The sequence below is a fragment of the Gymnodraco acuticeps genome, unplaced genomic scaffold (assembly GCF_902827175.1).
Source record: "Gymnodraco acuticeps unplaced genomic scaffold, fGymAcu1.1, whole genome shotgun sequence".
In the NCBI taxonomy this organism is placed as follows: domain Eukaryota; kingdom Metazoa; phylum Chordata; class Actinopteri; order Perciformes; family Bathydraconidae; genus Gymnodraco; species Gymnodraco acuticeps.
The window spans coordinates 296673-317133 of record NW_022989970.1 but is presented as its reverse complement, the minus strand read 5'-3'; the positions used below and the strand labels follow the sequence as shown (position 1 = coordinate 317133).

Below are 20461 nucleotides of genomic sequence, written 5' to 3'. Positions count from 1 at the left end.
TCTATAGGAAATGTTGCTTTCTTGCAGAGTAACATTAGCAAATGGCTAGCAGTCATAGCTCAACACTTAATATAAATCCAACAAGAGATAAGCTTAGCACAGAGACTGAAATCATGGCTCTGTTTAAAACGTTTTAAAATAACTCATCACTGTGACATTTGCCAAGAAAGCAACAGGAAGTAAATTCTCCTGACCATTAAATACATAGTCTGGCAAATAACTGCCCTTTAAAACACAGGCATTATTTATGTTCTACCAAACAACAGGTATATAATCTTGATTGGTGAGATCTGCTTGAGGCTTGATTTTGTTACCTGATAAACCAGGCTGTGTTTCACCCTGCTTTCTGGCGTTATGCTAAGCTAATTGCTGCAATTCGTAGTATAATCTAACTCTTGGCAGGAAGGCAAAATGCCATGATATTAATGTGAAGCTATAGCCAGGAGATTATAAAGATTAACTTCCAGGCAAGAAGCACACTCCAGTAAGTGGTTCTCACATCACAAACAACATTACATAATGTGTGTTATCTTTTGACAGAGGTATCAATATTCTTATCAGAAATGGTTACTTACTGCTTTTACGTAAGTGATAGTTAAATACTCAAATGTGAATAATAGTCTTTATTTTCAGAAGATACAATTAAAACACATGATACAAAGAGGACTACAGTACTGGAGCAATACAGACGGATTGTTTTTATTTGTCCTGTTTAACAGATGCTGCTGAAATGTCGGTGCTAAATCCAAAAACAGAATAAAGTTATTTTCACCGCTCTGAGTTTCTATTAACTGTATTTGCCGTTACACTACTGTCAATAAAAAGCCTTCAGCATCCCAAAGGGAATCTTTTATGTGAAAGAAACTGAGTTATTGGGCAAAGTGTGTTTACATTAGATGTATAATGTTGACCTGTTCAATCACCTTCTCAAACATCTTTTATTTCATTATCAACAGATACATTTCCACACAAATTCACGTCCATGTTTCCATCAGGGACATAACAGATCCAGGTCGCATACACCTCCTGAAATCGTTGCCATTTGCAGCTTCAAACGTCTGCAGTCTTGTTTCTCTGCTGCACAGGAAATGATACGATGACATCACCAGTCTGTTTGGAATAAAGTCTCTACTTGTTGAGGTTCTCCAGCAGGATCTCAGCTCCTTTGTTGTTGGCGAGGCTGCTGAGCTCTCCTTTGATGGACTGCAGCGCCTCCTTCACCTCCGCAGCCACAGACTTCTCATAGCTGTTCAGGAGGCTGCAAACAAAACAGGTTTCATTATTTATCCATGTCATGCCTTTGTGTTGCTCACATTATTAATGAAATGTTCCCTATCAACACAGCTGACAGAATGTGGAATGACAAGAAAAATATATGTTTTTTGTTGAGATTTTTTTAAGCGTTTCATTGTTTTGAGCATCACACCTCCACTAATCTCCATGGGGTTGTTATGGCAGAAATCTCACGCTTAAAATAAATAAAATCACAGGACCCTGACAAGTACAGATACTACTAGAGCAGGGGTGGCCAACCCGCGGCTCTCGAGCCGCATGCGGCTCTTTGCCTAGTTTCATGCGGCTCTTCAGTTCATATCGAATTGTATGTGTGAGTTTGGGGGAGAGACACTGACTCCTGACTAGTGTTGCACGGTGTACCGATACTTGAAAGGTATACCCTGCCGTTAAAAACTTTACGATTCCTCCGTTTCATTAGTATCGGTACTTTAAGAGTGACGGGGGAAAGTACTCCGGTGAGAAAGCGCTGTTTTAATAAGAGCCGTGTGTGTTCAGCGCTCTGCTTTCACTCCCTGCACTGCAGCCGTGCCTGCAGTCCCTCCCTCTCAAGCACGCTCTAAGTCCCTCCCCTCTCTCGTGCACGCGGCCACGCGCTAGCTGCCAGAGCATGTGAGAAAACGAGAAGCATGGCTGCAAGTGGGAGTGCAGCTGCTGCTGCGCCTCGGCTTGTTGACAAAAAAGACGCCAGAAGCGACATTTTGATGTATTTGAGCTATATCTCTGACAGTGAGGGCAAGCCACGGACACCACGAGGCCTGTCTGTCAGACATGTATTAATTTGATTTAATACGAATTCTTGTCCTTTATTTTATTTATTGTTCTCATTGTTTAAAAGTTTGTGTTATGGTTCTGGTGTGAAATAAAGCACAATTACATTTAAGACTGTTTCCCTTTTTTTAAGAAAAAGAATCGGAATCGCAATTCTTGACTTGGTATCGAAACCAAAATGTTGGTATCGTGACAACACTACTCCTGACAGTTAAACCTGATATTTAGTAGGTCTGTTAAGTATTAAATGCTGATAATTCTGACGTAATTTGGCCGGTCAAAGTTGTTTGGGCTCGGATAAAATCGCTCCGGCTCTCCCTACGTGTGTATGTGTGGTGTCAGGTGTCAGTATGAGAGGATGACAGGCGTCTAATTTTGATGTGGCCCAAGAGCCAATCACAATAATACCTGCAATGCAGTGAACCAATCACCTTTGAGGGGGGGGAAACCTATCGTTGATTAAACACTATCCAGTGTTTCCCCTACCATTGTCTTGGAGGGGCGCTGCGCCCCGCCAACGGAGCCCCGCGCCCCACATGAAATTCAAGGTGTTATATATATAATTTAAAAAAATATATATATATATATACATAGCACCAAATTGCAAATAATCTATAACTACTGTCACTTTTCACATTGAACATGTGCTCTTTTATTAAATAAACTAAACGCTTTCATCTTAAGTTGTGGGTTTAGTGTTTTTGACCCTAAGAAACACTGATGCATTAATCAATAACAATAATCCACAGCTCCTCTCTCTGCTCCAGAGGATTTAAAAAATATATATCCCAATGCCACAAAAATGCATCAGTGACGTGGTTGAAATCTTGTCTCCAGAAAACTAAAAACTGAAACAATATCAGTGACTATGTGTTTGATGTGGCTCTTTGCAGTAACATAGAAAACATGTGGCTCTTAACCTCTGACTGGTTGGCCACCCCTGTACTAGAGGGACACTTGTGGTTTGGATGAAGTAACCGATGTGTGTGCGCTCTCACTGACCTGCAGAGCACCATGGCTCCTCGGTTGACTTTGACCCAGCTCTTCAGTTTGTCAGTTCCCACTGCGTCCACCAGAATCCTGCTGAAGCGCTCTGAGAGGAAAGAGGGGAGACATGTTTTAGCTCATAATCTTACATTTCTGTTACCCTTGTCTCAAAAACTTCCCCGATTTCAATTTAATTTGGTTAATAAAAAAGAAAACATTTGGGTGCAGTTTTGCAAAGTTAAATGAATGTATGACTTCATGGCCTAGCAGTAGGTGTGTGTGTTTTTACCTTCCTTGCCGGCCTCTGCCAGCGTCATGTCCTGCTCCAGGAGCCACTTCAGCACCAGGTGTCCTGCTGGGTGCTCGGCCATGTGAAGCTGCAGCAGAAACAGGAAGTCAGTGCGAAGAACAGCAGACTTTGTTTTGGAAAGCCATTCATTGTGATGAGAACCTGCATGCTTGCTTCTTCTGATAACCCTCCCCACACACACACACAAACACCCCTACCTGTCCGTCTATCCCCCCTGGAACTAGATCCTGATTGGCCAGCTGAGCCACGGCTGTCATGGCGGGCCGCAGATCCCCGCAGGCCGACGCCAGGATGTCACTGATGGTGACGCTGGACGCCTTGTCTATCACCATGGTGTCGGCGTTGGTACGGAGATGCTCCAGCAGCGGGGGGGAGACGACCTCCAGCAGCTCCTTTCGCCGGACTGCCATGTCCTTTTTACTGATGAGAAGAAAACAAATCTGATGTCACTCCGCTGCAGCGTTTACATCCTTCACTACTGATGTCCTCCCTTCAGGAAGCCGTTTGTTCCCATCAGTATGAATGAGCACTTTCCCTACCATGAGAAGTTTAAATGTTTATTTGGAAGCAGTTGGTGAACTTGCTTGCTAGTTGAAGGATAGACAAATGGAAACTATCCCTTTAAGAGCGGCAGGGGGCATGTGATTGGCTGAAAGGTGAGAAGCTTGAAAATAACTCCACTGTCATAAAAAGTGAAAGCAAATAATGACAAAATGTGTCATGGGATAAAACGTTGTTGGAAAAAATGTAGTTTTTATATTTTATTTAGACATTTGTGATGAGTTACCTGTGTGTGTTCCCGTCTCCTCGCGCCAGCACCTTGATGATCTCCGGCAGCAGGTGAGCGGGGTCTCTGGGGGTCAGCAGGTACAACAGAACCTTCTTACCGTATTTATTACCGATGACCTCATCCAGAGACAACAAGACTTCCTGCACAGGGAAACAGACAAGACTTTTAGATAATAACTACAACCTGATCATATTAGCCTATTAAATCATAGTTGTGTTCATCAAAGCACATGGGCTCAGACTCACAGAGAGCACGGCCTGTTTGACCAGCTTGGTGTCGTCCACACAGTCGAACATGGCCAGAAGAACCAGGTGACCGAACTCTCCCTGTGGACAGAGAACAGACACATCAGGAGTTCAGGTAAGATATTAACTGATGAGTTTAGATATTTATAAATGCAACCTTTTCTCCAAGTAAATACATATAATTACGAGTTGTGTTCTCTAAAATCCAATGAGGCAACACAGGTACAGACAGCTTGTTTCTAAAATGAATGAATGGCATTGAGAACTCACCGTGGCAAACTTCACCATGTAGGTCTTCATAGTTTTGATGATGACTTTTCTGTCCTGAAACATGACAAATAAAACTGCTGTTCAAGACAAAGACATGATTGGTTGATGCATTTAGTTCTTGGAAAAAAAGCTTTTTAGCTGTGGTTTTCATTTCCTGTGAGGCAGAATTAATGACAAACTAGTTTGAAAATATATATTCATGCGGGAATTTATCGCACCTAAAATTCGGCCAGTGTGTTGGGCATACAAGTTTATCTTCATTATAAAGAATACATCAGATGTGTGTGTGCGTGTGTGTGTGTGTGAGAAAACACACCTTGGCCGTCCCGAACCACAGACAGTTCATGGCCACTCGGGCTCCGTCGTGTGTGTGAGCCATGTAGACGACTGACTCTCTGATGGACTCGATCATCTCCTGCTCACACCGGAGAGAAGAAACATGTAATTCCATTCAACAGTAAATACACTTTAAAACATTTATTTTACTTTGAATATATTCTTGTTCTATGAAACTGTAACATTTGTCTTGTTTTACTGCTTTTCATTGATACATTTACTTTTATTTGACAGCACATTGTATCCTTCTTAATAAAGAAATATATACAATGTGTCCAATATCTTAGATGTCAAAGAGCTGCTCACCGTTCTCTGTTTCTCGGGTGCGAACAGGAAGTAGTCCAGGAAGACTTTGTGGACCAGAGAGTGTTTGATGACTTGTTCTCTGAAACACCACAGAAGATGTAGTTACCTTGTTTTTCATTCAACATACTAACATACAATCAACACAGGTGACATTAAATCACATGAAGGAGAAACAGAAGCGGAAAAGCTTTTTATTTTCTTTGACTTATCCAAGAAATGATAACTAAACATTGTTGGTAAGGAATCAAATGTCAACCGTTAAGACTCCAAACATTGAGAAACTGTTCAAATGACTTGTTTAGTCTCAAAGGTTACTAACTAAAGGCAGTGATATAAAACACGCTGCCTTACTTCTGGGCCATGGGAGTGAGGGTCTGCTTCATCTCCTCGATGATGTTGGCCAGCTTGTCCGGGTTCGCCTCGGCCACTTTCTCGATGGTGTTACACACTCCAGACTGAAACACAGGAAGAGGGACGTTCAGGCACTCAGAGCAGCAGACACAGTGACATCATCAACACTGCCCATCATCATAGAGAGTGTGTGTGTGTGTGTGTGTGTGTGTGTGTGTGTGTGTACCCTGCAGACGGTGTAGGTGTTCCCGTACAGCTCCTCAGTGAGCATGAGTCTCTGCGCTAACACGGCTTTGTCGTTGTAGGCGTACTCAATGATGGACGAGGCGGCGGCGTGGCGAAGCATCGAGCGCACGTGACCTTTGAACGTTTTCATCACAGCCGCCATCAGCTCCTTGTTCCTGTGGAAGCACACACACACACACACACACACAAGTTACACACACCACTAAAATGACTATTTTTAACAGAGTGGTGAATGAGTCCTAAAACCCAGTCGGGTAAAGGTTGAAAAATCCCATTGGATCTTTGCGATGCTAACTTCCAGCTCAGCTTACAAAAATATGTCGTCTATGCGCTACTCCATATATATATATATTCAAGTCTGATTTGAAGACGGACATCTTCTTGAAAGGAATAGAAGAAACCACTATGAGCAGACTCACCCATACATCAGCATCTTTTTCACCACGTGTTTGCCGTACTGCGACTTACACAGAGCGATGATGTCATCTGTGGGAGACAGGAAAATACTGACAGTTAATGTTTTGTTTATTAGCGGCTCGTATATAGAGCTGGACTACAGGTCAGCTGACCCTCCAGCCGTCACGTGGCAGACGCTGCTGATCAGGCAGGATGTGCACATGGAAATGATTCAATTCATGGATGCGTTTCCTTTTTTAAAGAATGTAGGATATTGTCAAAATGTCAGGACAGCTTAAAAATGCAGCCATCTCTCTCCACTGTGAGATGATATGTTCTGGTAGTCACTGATGCAGAGTAGATGGCTTGGGCTTTTATTGTGAAAGTAAGATCGTGAACCCAAGGCTAGTGTGTATTGTGAGTCTTACAGGGAAGTTTAAAAACCCGTAGCTTCCTGAAGTGTATGAAAAACTTCAGTATGTCAATTTAAACATAAGGTTTATTCAATTGTCTGATGATTAGGGGTGTAACGGTTCACAGAAGTCACGGTTCGGGTTCATACCTCGGTTTGGGGTCACGGTTCGGTACGGGTTCGGTACAACAAGGAAAAGCAAAAAAAAGTCCTAAATGCATAATTTTGTTGCTGTTATTTATTTTTAACAGTAGTGCAAGTTTTGGTATGAAAATAAGGAACTCTAACATTTGGAATCATTAACTGTATTACACAGTTAAAAACAAACCACAGTAACAGTAACACTCAGATGGCCATATTATTTATAATGGCTGATGTCAAACAAAAAGGTTAAATAAGCTGTACAACTAAAAATGTCTTGAACATATTAAAATAAATAATAAGAAAGTGTTTCAATCACAATCAATAAAAGGCAATACAGAACTGTATAACATCTCCTGATGTCAAAATATAAAATAAATACAATGATAAATATAAAACAAAATAAAATGTGTACCTTTAGGAGCAATGTCTAACATGTGTAATTAACTTGTGAGTGTGTGAGGCCATTATGCCTAAATAAAAGTACTTTACTCTATTTTCAAGTTTTTCTTCAAAAATATGAGTTTGTCTACGTTGTCAGTAGTGAGGGCAGATCTGTTGGCGGTAACTATGTCACCTGCTGTCGAGAAAACCCTCTCGCTGGGGACTGAGACTGACTCGGATGTGATTGAGCATGTTTGATGTGTTACCACCAGCATACTGCACCGCTGTCGAACAACGCCGACACACCGTCCTCGTCCGATCCTCAACTCGCACCCCATCATTGTTGTAGTCCACAGGGAACCCGAAATGTTCCCACACACCTGATTTAAAAGAAGCAGGTGGGTTCTAGCTCCTGTGTGTTGTGTGAACTCGCCATAACTGTTCTTCTTCATGTATTGTGTTCGTTTTGTTTTGTTTTGTTCTTCATTTGTTATTTACGGGCGGCTGGCTTTTAGGCGCAATACCACCCCCTGGATTATATATAATGTAATATTGCCCTGAGTGACAGACTTTTTTCCCACTCGTAAAAAAAAGGCGTATTCGCCGTGTGACTGCATGTGCCGAACCGTGACGTCCGAACCGGGACGAATACGGATACCGTTACACCCCTACTGATGATGTGAACACAAAACAAAGTCCATGAAGCACACTCACCTTGGAGCTCATCGAAGACCTCCTGTCTCTGCTCGTGGCTGCCGAACTGTGTGAAACACTGGAGAACTCGCACCGAGTCGTGAGCAAACGCCATCTGGAGGAAAGAGCACAGTGAGAAAGATTTCATATTAGAAGTTATTTCCTGTCTAACTACTTGCGTTTCTTGACATATTAGACCATTTTAAAACGTGTCTCTGTGTGTCATTAAATCTCAGCTATTAACTTGGGAAGTCCAAGAAAGTATAATTATCCCGCCGCAGGTTTAAAAAAAAAAAAGTGTAACAAAAAAGGGGAATATGTCTACCGGTTGAACGGCACCTGGCAGTAGGACTAAAATAAAGTGCATCCAAATAAAGTCTTAAGACACTGATGTTCCAAACCCTTTGATTGACAGGCGACCTGCAGTCATTTAGCCGACATCACATGTTTGTTTTTCATTCAAGGGATTCTGTTAATGAGCCCTGTAGTTCCTGAGGGGGGCAGAGTGAGGCTCACCTGCTTGATCTTCCCGCGGACCAGATCGTGAAGCTCCCCCATCAGTTTGGTCTTCAGCTCTTTGTCACAATTCTTCCTGTTGACACACACACACACACACACACACACACACCATCATCAGTCAGTGAACAGGCATATTACATCTACTATTAATATGTTCTGGCCCTTGTGTGGCTGTACCTCCTGAGGTCACCCCACAGGCGTTTGCACTGGCGGATGATATCGAACATATCCTTCCTCTCCGCGTGCTGCCTGCTGTCCTTCAGATCCCTCTTCGCCTGCTGCCTGTTCTTCTTGATCTCCTCCTCTGTCAGCCCCTCTGTGTTTGGCTTAACTTCGCCATCCTTCAACTTCTTGGGCTCTGGACCTGATCACACGCAGAAAACACTCACAATGTGTCCGCACTTCGGTGACAAACAGTAATATTTAGGCTGAATCCAGAGGAGCAGAATTGAAGGCTTTACCATACTGCTTTGAGCGGAGCAATGTGTACAGCAACTAATCAAAAGTCCATGTGCATGTTATTAATATGGTCAAACAGTTAATCAACATCACAATATTGGTTACTGCAATATTCAAATCACGGAAGGCACCATTTTTTTTACGGGCAAAGTGTGTGAAAATATGATGAATTAGGTTTTGTGGTGTTGCATAGATTTCCAGGCCTACAAAACAGTATTTTAAAAAATGCATTTGTTTGGTATATATCCTCCTAAAAAAACACCCTGATCATTTTAAATATCTAAAAATGATAAATTCTTCCAATATAGTCATCTCCATACCATTCAAAAAAAACATTTCAGTTATTTCTCCCAAGTTGTGCAGCATTAATGATTGATATCCTTTTGCTAAAGATATATAAAATATATTACTTGAACTGCAATTATAACTCCTCAAAGTTTACTTGTGGGAGAGTGACATCACTACGTAACACTCGCACTTCAATTGGCTAGCTCCAACACATTGTACTTGAAAGACTAAGTGGCATGACATCTCTTAGCGGTTGACCAATCACAACAGAGCCGGCCAGCTAACCAATCAGAGCAGACTGGGCTCTGGTTTCAGACAGAGGGTGAAAAGAGGTGCTGCAGCACAGTATGAGAACAATAAAGAGCTTTTTGAACATTAAAGCATGGAGACATGTCACAGTAGAGACACCAAATATCAACCTGAAAATGAGCATAATAGGGCCCCTTTAATTAAGCCATGAGGAGTAAATGACTAAATTATACAAAACCTTATTGACATCTTTTTAAAGTCAGCATGTAGAGGTTTCCTCACCTTCCCCTTCTTCTTCATTTTTCGCCTTAAATGGCATTTTTCTCTTCTGCGGACCAGGCCCAGCTTTGGAGAAAGCAGGTTTGTAGTCTTTGTTTCCGCCATTTCCACCCTTCCACGGTTTGCCCCCTGTGTTGTCATACGCTTTGAAGGGCTTCTTACCAGCCGGTTTTCCTCCAAGTTTGGTCCCCATTGAATCTGGACAGAGTGAAACATGTCAATGACAAACCTGGTTGAAAGTGATGCTGTATAGCTGGTTAATGTTAACTAGAGCTCACCTTTTCCTTTCTGTGTAAACTTCTTTCCACCTTTAGGAGAAAAGGGTTTCTTCGATTTAGCCTCCATTCTAAGGTTGTACCCCAGAAAGACAGCAGCAGAAGACAGATTAAATATACAGAAATAATGCACAATCCCACACTCACACATGTTTCCAGGCCTATCTGTTGAGTGAGCAGTTAGTCTACATAAAGTGAACTATCTGCAGAAATTAAACACTTCCATATGACAATCTTTTACTGCTAGGAGTATCTTAAACTTAAGTATTCGTACAAAACTTGCAGGAAAACGTATATTTCAAGACTGACTGTTTCTGTATCCTTCAATACTCAAGCAAATGTAGCTGGTATTCATTATTTGTCACGTTTAATGCTGCATATTTCTTCAATTTGGTTTGTTTTCTCTCACTTGGATAACGTTTTAAAGGTGTTGCTACTTTTGCCAATGCTAGTTAACATAGCTAATAGCATAAACAATATCTGTCAACACGTCTTAATAACATACATATAACCCTACGCCACGGATTTTTGTTTATCTCTACTTTAAACACGAACAACAGGTATATACAACATTTTACTGGTGACTTACATTTCAGATAAACACACACGCTATCGCAGCTCAGTCCCATGCGTTCTGCGACCAACACGGTTTACGGCACCACACCATCCAACCAAACTGAAGCTTCGCTGCCGTAAAACGTAGGGTGATGCGCTGCCAGCATGTTAACGCCGTAAAGAAGCAGGACGTCACGCTTTACAAATATATATCATTACAATAAAATCTTTAATATGCTCAACAAACGCAAAGATTAGCGACAACAACGTTGTGTTCAATGATAATTTTCTATCGTTTTAGGCATGTATAAAGAGCGTTCACAGCCTGGAGCGGCCATGTTTACATCTATGGTTTGCCCTCTCGGCCACCGTACAGACATCGTCACTAAGGATACAGAGAGTTCAGAGCTATGACATTCATAGTTTAATGTTGTATTTCTACCCGAGTGAATGATTCAAATAACCAATATTAGATATATGTAATTTGTCCATGTGTCTAGAAATGTTATATTCTTCATCCCAAGATAACACTGAATGAACTACATTAACCAGCAGGCTTTGCGGGAGAGTCACTCGACTTGTTGCCTGGCAACACCCCCAAACTTAAACGGATGACTTGGACAGTCAAATGTAAAGGTTTGACGTGTTAAATATGAGGCAAAATTCACGTTAAAACATTTTGGTAAGTGCTATTTTGATATAGAATATCTAAAAATGTAGTTTCCACCGCTGTCTTTTACGTTATATTCAGAGTTGTTTAAAGCTTAACGTTGGTTCGGTGAAGTTGGAAATAACGTTACTTTTGAAAAATAAATTGCCCTCTTTATTTTTCAAAGTGCAAAAACAGAGAAGCAGGTGAGTAAACTGCGGACATGTCGGAAGAAAACAGAACTACTGTTGGTGAACAGACTGAGAAGAGAGAGACTGCTACACAGGATAACGGTGAAGGTAGCCTAACTGTGGACGTTTACCTGTATAACGTAACGGTCAGATAGCATCACCTCTTTTAGCTAGCGTTACCTAGCCTTAGCTAAAGGCTTTTAGATGAACATGTGGAGTTTGCAAGATGAGAACTTTAACTTAAAATTCTTTAAGTATATTTTGATGCTTGTACTTTTACTAAAGTGCAATTTAAATGCACTTATAACAGAGTATTTCTACTCTCTGATATTGCTACTTTTACTCTAGTAAATGATGTGAGTACTTATTTCACCACTGGAGATAAGTGAATGAAATGTCTCTAAAAGTAGAAGCATTTAAATATGTGAATGTGAGATGCAAACAACTCTTAGTTAAGTTAGTTAGTTAGTCAATAAGAAACACAAGTAGTGACACTGTTAGTTAACTTGTAGTAATGCAGTCACATTGTCATTTAAGAAATAGCAGATGGATGCAATAGACATTTTAGTTTAGGGTTGCTGAGAACAGTCCAAGTGTGTGAGCTGTAAACAGTTGAAATAGCAGCAGGTATGTAAGCACTGACCGCAGTGGAACATCAGTTGAAGTGTAACATCTAAAAGTAAAATAAAAATGTGTTGATTCACATACAAATAACAATTTAACGAGTTAAATCATTGGTGCCTGTAAGCTGCTTCCAGATTTCTGTTCAACCTCTCCCTTGTCTAACAAAAGATTGTATGCATGCTATAAGTGTTGCTGGAGTTTAACCTCTCCAACATTTTACTCCCTCACGATAAACACCCAGTGATGCAGCTTGAGTCTGAAAACGGATCAACAAAGCAACTCTCTGAGTCTGAGTACTACAATTATGAGGAACTTCACTCCACACCATACATCACACCGGACTCTGCAATCCCAGAGAACCTCCTGCACCTCTGGTATTCTTTATCATTGTTCTTAAATGTTACACCACATCTCCTACAACTTTAGAAAGTACATGTTGTGTGACACTTTAGGGAATGTGACCTTGATCCTTATTCTGTCCTGCGTTCAGTCACTGCTTTGGCTATGACAGTGGGCGCAGCGGGAACCTGCAGCTGCTGGATGACAACACTCTGATCTTTATCGCCGGGAACCTGCTCGTGCTGCTCGACGTTTCCACCAAGGAGCAGAGATACCTCCGCTCCTGCAGTGGAGGAGGAATCGGCACCATCAAGGTAAGATAGTGTACACACTTCAAGAGAAGAGTGCTCGTCTGTGGGATGGAGTGAGAAGGATAAACAGATGGTTAACTTCAATTTCAGAATCAATCCAAATTTAAAATAAAAAAAATTCCCGGGGGAAATTGGTTTTGTAACAGTAAGTTCATTTTAGGATCAAATAAAATAGATTAAAAGATATGGATTACAGACATTTTCTTACCTGTCTTTAAACGCAAACCACCACCAGAGGGAGACTTAGCTCTTGTTAGGCCTTATTGATCTATTGTCAATTACATTTTGTATTTCTCCTCTTCTCTCTGCACCATATCTCTCAGAAAGCGGTGCTGCAACACAGGAAGTATGAGAAAAATAGAGCTCTCTGTTTCAGTAGAGACACACAATACAAAGAACCTGAGAATGAGCATAGTAGGGCCCTTTTAAAATCCTTTGGACATGCACACGTATTACGGCACTCTCACCTGGTGTATTCAATAAGACAAACATAACCTTAGCATAGTCTAATGGTATCAATATATAAACACATGTACGAAAACTGTGGTATTTCATTTGTGTTGTGTGTATGTCAAGGCACATCCAAGCAAAGAGTGCTTCGCTGTAGCAGAGAAGGGAATCCAGCCCAGCATCATAATGTATGAATATCCCTCGTTACGGCCGTTCTGCATCCTCAGAGGTAAATGGGACCAAGATGCTGTGAGTTTTTCAAATGTGATGTTTTATTGATGTTTTAACTTTCATGTTTTGCAGGCGGTACGGAGAGGGCGTACTGCTTTGTGGATTTTAACCAAGACGGGAGCCTGCTGGCCAGCGTGGGGGGGGACCCCGACTACATGCTGACGCTGTGGGACTGGAGGAGGGAGGAGGTGATGCTGCGCTGCAAGGCCATTTCTCAGGAGGTGTACCGAGTCAGCTTCTCCCCATACAACCCGGGTCTCCTCACATCGTCAGGATCTGGACACATCAAGTACTGAATCCTCCTCAAGCCCTGTTTTACCTGTGGGGGTACTAAGTGCTGGGAACTAAGTACGGCAAAGTACTTGGTGTGAAAGCAGCTCATGTTCACACACCCACATCTACACTACTGATCTTACTGATTAACACATCACATTGGGGTAGCTTTTGTGTTAACGTTGGGTTATTGTAATAAATATATTTTCTTATATCTTGTCCTTTCCACACTTTTGTTATGGCCAAGAGCCAGACAACAACTTCATCAGTTTCTCCCCAAACCTGCTTATAAGATTACATGTTGTATGATAATTATATGTTATTAATGTTTCCAAATAAGAGGACAATACATTTTCTCCTCTCTGTCAGGTTCTGGAAAATGGCCGACACATACACAGGGCTTAAATTGCAAGGGCTTATGGGAAACTTTGGGAAAACTGCAGCGACTGATATCAAGGGCTACGTGGATCTTCCTGATGGAAAGGTGTGTGCCCTGCAGCTCTAACACAACATCTGACATGTTTCTCTAGATATTGATTTACTCCCCTAATGGAGCAGAATTAGTTTTCAATCATTAAAATGTCAAACCAATATTTGTACATGTACTCACACACCAATAGAAACTCAGATGTGTCACTAAACTGTGATTCATGCAGTCTCAAGCAATGAGTCTGTTTTCCATTCAAGTATTTCCTCTGAACCTTATGGCTGTTCAAAATTGGATAAACATTTTTCCAAGAGAATTCCCTCCATATCATGATTGGTAGATCGTTGTTAAGGCATAGTTATCAGAATTGATGTGGAGCTACAAATCAATCTAGATTGTTTTGGTGTGAGTGTTGGAGATTTTGTAAAAGTTCATCTTGACCCTCGCCTCTCTTCGTCTCCTCCTCTCAGGTGGTGTCCGGCTCAGATTGGGGAAACCTGCTGCTGTGGGAGGGCAACGCCATCAAGGTGGAGATTTGTCGTAAGGGGGGGGGGGAAGTGCCACGCCGGGATGGTCCAGCCGTTCGCCCTGGAAGACGGACAGCTGATGACCATCGGCTATGATGGAGCGGTTCGGGTAAGACACTTCAAAATGCTTCACTTCAAACGTGTCAGAAATATTTTCAAAAACATACAATGTTCTGATTAAATTAACAATAAACTCCTATAACTGTTTAGTCTTTTTTTCTACATTAATAATGGTTTTGTTTGTAGCCATTTCTTGTCTGTAAATACCTCCTGAGGGATGCACTATAGAGTGGTGCAGGAAGGAGTCCTAAAGGCGGTGGTGGCGAAGTCCATAGGGACTTGGCAACTGGAAGGTCACCAGTTCAAGTCCTGGAAAGACCAAGTGCTACCAAGGTGTCCCTGAGCAAGGCACCGTTCCCTACACTGCTCCCTGGGCGCCGTACATAATGGCAGCCCACTGCTCCTAACACTAGGATGGGTCAAATGCAGAGGAACCGTTTTGTTACATTGTACCTGTAGGCCTACTACGTAATGACAATAAGTGGAATCTAAAGCCAAAATACCCCAATTCCCTTGTCTCGTAGTCAATGGTTTTTTGAACATATTTTTCTTTAGATACCTGGAATAAAGTCTGTGGTTACTACAAGCTAAAGAGATGTTCACGTTTTGTTCTACCACATCAAATACGCCAGTAAATACCCTACTGGTATGACGCTTCTATGAGTCATAAAAAAAGTGGCTAAATGAGACGACTAAACGTCATCACACCGACCATTAGCCGCCTTTAGCTTAGCGGTGGTGAAGTCAAGTCACTGCGATGTAGTTTGTTTATAGCCCAACGTTAGCTTTTTGCCTCGAGATTGAATTTACGCTTCAAAAATCTTAAAAGTGGTGTTAATATGTCGAGAGGATCCTGCTGAACAAAAAAGGTAAGTATCATAAATGTTTTTTGCCAAAGATCATACAATTAGAAATATCATGTTCCTTTTTGAAGCTAATTGACCCTTCTTGGCACTCCTGATCAACCTTATTGAGCCGGATTGATGATTTAAACTCTGATTTCTCTGTAGTCACCTCTTTTGAAATCGGTCTGAATTTGTAACCCCCCTGCCCCCTGCAGGGCTGGGACTTTGAAAGCATCGACACCGCAGACAGCACCGGTGACAGCGGGCGGTTTGAGCTGGAGCCCATGAATGAGCTATTGGTGGGACACAACGTGTGCCTGTCCTCGGTGGTGAAGAGCTCACAGCCGTCCGACTCCTTCATCTGCTTCGCTCAGGTCAGAGGGGAGTCAGAAGCTCATCCTTACAGCTATGTGTAATATCTGATCTCCATCAATATGCCAAACCTGATCTCTGCACCTGATAGGATACCAGCGGAGCCATCTGGAAACTGGACCTTTCATTCACCTACACTGTGAGTTCCATACACTTACTTTAGTATTTTATCATTCTTGTTAACACATATTTCAATTGTCTTGTAACAGGTTCTTCTTGTTACTGTTAAGACCATTTTTATTATACATTTGGTAAAAAGTACGATTCTTTATTTGTCCATAAAATACAAATATGGACCTGAAAATGAGCACATCTCCTCTTTAAGATACAAATCAAACCAAAGAGGACTCCCATGAGACGCTTTATCACTTTAAATAACCGTTGATGTGTGATCTGTGTGCAGACTCCTGATCCAGAGTGCCTGTTCTCCTTCCACGCCGGGGCCATCCAGGGCCTGGACGTGTCCAGGATATCCCACCTGATGGCTACGACCACTCTAGACCGTGAGTATCATACCCTTTCTCCCCTACACACACACAGGGTGTTGTCGTAACATAACACACATCTAACCACAAATGATATACTCTCTCTGCCGCCCCTAAACTGTGGAACGAGCTGCCCTGGCTAATCAGACATGCTCTCACACTGTCTGGTTTTAAATCCGTCTTTAAACCCACCTTTTCCCATTAGCATTCGTAAACAAGTAGACTGTTGCTTTTATTTGCTTTCAGTGGTCTATTGTTTTTACTATATGGATGTTTTTATGTTTTTATTTTGTAATTTTTACGTTTATTCTGTTTTGTTTTGTGTTCGTATCTTTTATGTGATTTTATACTTATTTTTATGTTTTGTGAGTTTATATTTGTTGTATCTCTCAGCACTTTGGTCTGGAGGTTTTAAAGTGCTTTATAAACGAAGTTGGATTGGATTGGATATACGCAGCGGTACATTTCCTCTAAAGGATGTCGTAAAGAGCCCCAATTTATTTAATCTTCATCATTAAACACTTCATCCAAACAGGAAACATTTGTTTTATCAGAGATAATATCACTTCAGTGTAACATCAGAGCTTTCTTTTTATTGCAGGCAGAATTAGTTAAAAAGGTTGTATTGTATTTACACCAGTTTTCCGGACAAACACAAACCGTAACAGGTCCGCCCTTTTTCTCCAGGTACCGTTAAAGTTTTTGACTTCCTGGCAAAAAGAGAGCTGACCTCCAGTCGCTTCAATCAGGGTGGAACTGCTCTCAGCTGGGCGCCAACTTTGGTGAGTGTGTCCATAGAGTGGTGCAGCAGTGAGTCCTAAAACCTGGAAATGCATTTTCCCCCTTCCAAGTCTCAAAGGCAGTTATTTGTTTTTGGTTATCGGTAGATGCCTAAAATAAGTTCTGTGGTTTAAACAAATTAACGATTTATTTTTTATCATAGACATTAGAAGCGTATACACACACACACACACACACACACACACACACACACACACACACACACACACACACACACACACACACACACACACACACACACACACACACACACACAAACACACTCCAAGAAATCAGGAGTGAGAGGAGCAGACTTGAGGAAGAGGAGGGAGAGTGTCTCTTCGTCTCTCACTCTTCCTCCTCACCTCCTTCTCTTCCTCTTCTCTCCTCCTTCACACCCTTTTCCCTCCCTCTCTCTCTCCTCGTCTGACTTCCCGCCATCTTTGTTTTTCTCTCTGCTGCCAAAATCTCTCTCCTTTTCACTCGCCCTTTTTTACTTTTCCCTGCTGTGATAAGAAGTGTGAAGCAGCTGGGCGTCACACACGCGCACACATACACACACACACACACACACACACACACACACACACACACACACACACATGCTATTAGATGAGATTAGTTTAACTTTATTGAACCCAATTCGGGAAATATATTTTCACGGCAGATCATAAACAAGGCATTGGACATGAATTAAAAAATAAAATAGAGTAGGAAAGAAACATATACATATCAACAGTTATAAATATGTATCTCTATCAAAAACACAATATAAAAATACAGGTAAAGTTAGAACACACTATAATAGACCATCCCTATGCCAACATAATATAAGCAATATAAACATGTATAATTCTACCACATAAGAAGTGTACTGACAGGAAACTGAACTCTGTTGTGAGAGTGTAGGTGAACCAGATTGGAAGTCTGCTGGTCACGGGCTTTGAGGATGGGGTTGTGAGGTTGCTGGAGTTGTACGACCCTCAGAGGCTGAACGTGGTCACCGGGCGAATCCCCAAAGGAGACGCCAAGCTGCGCCTCAAACAGGCCTTCAAGCCCCATAGAGCACCTGTAACTGCTGTGGCGTATGAGCGGAACGGAGAGATCTTAGCAACGGGGGTAAGATGTTTTCCAAGAACACCTGAGGAAATATAATTGGTCATTGTTTGCTTAAGGTCATTTATGCAGGAACAAAGAATGTTGTTAAAAACCCTCTGACCCTAACCCTCTGCCCCCCACCCTGCGGCTCAGAGCTCCGACAGCACTGTGTTCTTCTTCACTGTCGGGGGAAAATACAAACCCATCGGCTTTGTGCGCGTCCCCGGGCCGGTGCAGGCGCTGGAGTGGACGCCTCATTCCCACGTGAGTCTGCTCCGACACACATGCACCAAAATATAGTATCTATGGATACGTTATTGATTGAGCAAAAGATTCTTATATTTATTTCCAAAAATAAATTGGCTTTGCAAAGTTTTTTCGTTGAAAACTTGAATCCAGATAGCTTCTTGATTGATGAATGACATATGATGTATGTTATACAGGGTTCTTACGGTCATTAAAAACCTGGAAAAGTCATGGGAATTCAAAATGTTAATTCCAGGCCCTGGGAAAGTTATGGAAAACAATATTTTTCCCAAAGTTTTGGAAAAGTCATGGAAATGTAACTAAAGTTGCATCAAATATAATTTATATTTTATCTAATGGCCGAAATAGTAATACTATAATGATATTAAATACTGTATCGTATAGTAATGAATCGTAGAATGGCATTTAACTGACGAGGTATTTTGCTGGTGAGAGATTTTAGTCGCTTTAGCGTGTAGAAGCTATAAACCTACAATTTGATTTGTTTTAGATAGGCACAACATGTTTCATATGTAGACCTTATTTTCCTGTTCCATGTTAAAATAAACCATTTTCAGTGGTACCGCTGAGAAAGAGTCATGTTTTGGTCATGGAAAATTAGGTAAAGGTCCTGGAGAAGCATTGGTGAAAAAGTGTATGAACCCTGGTTATATTATTATTTGTATTTTATTTTACATTATATATTATAATATATTTTATATAGCTATTATCTACAGCTAAACATTTATACCTGGAGTATTTCCCCAACAGAATTATTTTATTTAATATCTGTGGACCATTTTCATCTTAGTGGCCTTAATCTTGTACAATATATTTAAGTGAACTATTCTGTAATGGGAATGATTGCTGTTGTTCTTTAATGGCTTTCCCCAGGGTGAGAACCGGCTGCTGATCCTGTGTCAGAGCGGTCACGTTGTTGAGGTGCACCCGCCTGACCCAGAGGTCCAGAGGCCCGGCATCACCTTCCACCTGCCTGAACTGAGCAGCAGAACCTTCAGGTTCAGGAGCATCAAGTCTCGAATCAAGGTCTGAACCCTGTGCGTCCAATCAGTCATTCGTAGGGTTTATGTACATACAGACCTGTTGTCCTATCAGAATCAAAACCAGGGTTAGTTCAAGTTAGCTTTACACATACAAGACATGTGTTTTGTCGTATTAAATGTAAACAGTAAGAGCCGGATATAAGTTGTAAAAAAAGAGCAAATATATAATTTAAAAAATACATAAAAATTAAGAAAAACATTTCGTTTCAAGAAATAAATATACAAATAAAAAACAATATGACAGATGATGACACATTTATAATTTGAATAAGGTTTATTAGCAAGTAGGTTTACACATAAATGTAAAATGAATTGAATTGCGTTATAATGGTACATACTGTACATAAACACAATGGGACATACATAAGAGGTATTAGGTTGTAAAGAAAAGGAGAACATATAAAACTAAATAACTAACTGGTTTTAAATGTTGCATTTTCTTTTAGAGAGAGCAGGAAATTGCCAGACGACAAGCCGCAAAGGACAAGAAGCAGAAAGAGAGAGAAGAGAGGCTGAAAGAATCCAAGCAGCCAGACTTAGAACCAGAGGAAGATGAAGAGGAGGTGGCAGAAGAGCTGCCCTCCATCTTCATCCCTAAGCCTCCAAGTCCTCTCTACTGCGGCTTCTACTCATCGCCTGGCCACTTCTGGCTCTCCATGGTACACAATTAAAAGAAACTGAAGATCAACATTACATTTAAAGGGGACCTGTGATGCAAAATGCACTTTTTGATGTCTTTTATACATAAACATGTGTCCCCGGTGTGTCAGGGAACTCACGCAGCGTCAGAAAATAAAACCCTCTCTCTTTTCCTCCGTACCCAAATCTCTAAAAACGGGGAACAACGGAGCTGATCCAGATTTGCGTCCGATATGACGTAATATCTGAAATGTGGACCCACGGCCCAATCAGAAACGTTGCTATCAGAAACAAT

The 20461-nt window shown here is 41.4% G+C and overlaps 2 protein-coding genes across 2 annotated transcripts in view; one reads left to right on the top strand and one right to left on the bottom strand.

Annotated features, from left to right (window-relative positions):
- Positions 1-608: 608 nt before the first annotated feature.
- pum3 (pumilio RNA-binding family member 3) lies at positions 609-10858 on the bottom strand. The gene is made up of 18 exons (XM_034210832.1): positions 10590-10858; positions 10004-10071; positions 9729-9923; positions 8628-8814; positions 8448-8523; positions 7953-8046; positions 6325-6391; positions 5886-6060; positions 5660-5763; positions 5309-5387; positions 4983-5081; positions 4667-4720; positions 4397-4477; positions 4149-4291; positions 3559-3781; positions 3341-3428; positions 3067-3157; positions 609-1258 (listed from the first exon to the last, which is right to left on the bottom strand). The coding sequence occupies exons 2-18, from the start codon at positions 10068-10070 to the stop codon at positions 1129-1131; spliced, it is 1953 nt and encodes a 650-aa protein (XP_034066723.1). The 5' UTR covers position 10071; positions 10590-10858; the 3' UTR covers positions 609-1128.
- A 129-nt stretch (positions 10859-10987) lies between these two features.
- Positions 10988-20461, top strand: part of LOC117542919 (cilia- and flagella-associated protein 44) — a 31155-nt gene continuing 21681 nt past the window's right edge. Inside the window, 17 exon segments of the mRNA XM_034210799.1 lie at positions 10988-11237; positions 11392-11503; positions 12261-12393; positions 12510-12672; positions 13246-13348; positions 13423-13639; positions 13993-14107; positions 14521-14595; positions 14597-14686; positions 15698-15856; positions 15946-15993; positions 16258-16357; positions 17027-17121; positions 18029-18238; positions 18371-18481; positions 19358-19510; positions 19974-20186. Of these exon segments, the coding sequence (XP_034066690.1) occupies positions 11428-11503; positions 12261-12393; positions 12510-12672; positions 13246-13348; positions 13423-13639; positions 13993-14107; positions 14521-14595; positions 14597-14686; positions 15698-15856; positions 15946-15993; positions 16258-16357; positions 17027-17121; positions 18029-18238; positions 18371-18481; positions 19358-19510; positions 19974-20186 (2061 nt within the window). The 5' untranslated portion in view covers positions 10988-11237; positions 11392-11427.

Excerpts from the sequence above, each read along its gene's own strand:
- pum3 (XM_034210832.1), bottom strand. The coding sequence starts at position 10,070 with ATGGAGGCTAAATCGAAGAAACCCTTTTCTCCTAAAGGTGGAAAGAAG. Across the intron at positions 4,721-4,982 it reads TGTGGTTCGGGACGGCCAAG|GACAGAAAAGTCATCATCAA; the intron begins GTGTGTTTTCTC and ends GTCATGTTTCAG. Across the intron at positions 1,259-3,066 it reads GGAGCCATGGTGCTCTGCAG|CCTCCTGAACAGCTATGAGA; the intron begins GTCAGTGAGAGC and ends TTTTGTTTGCAG.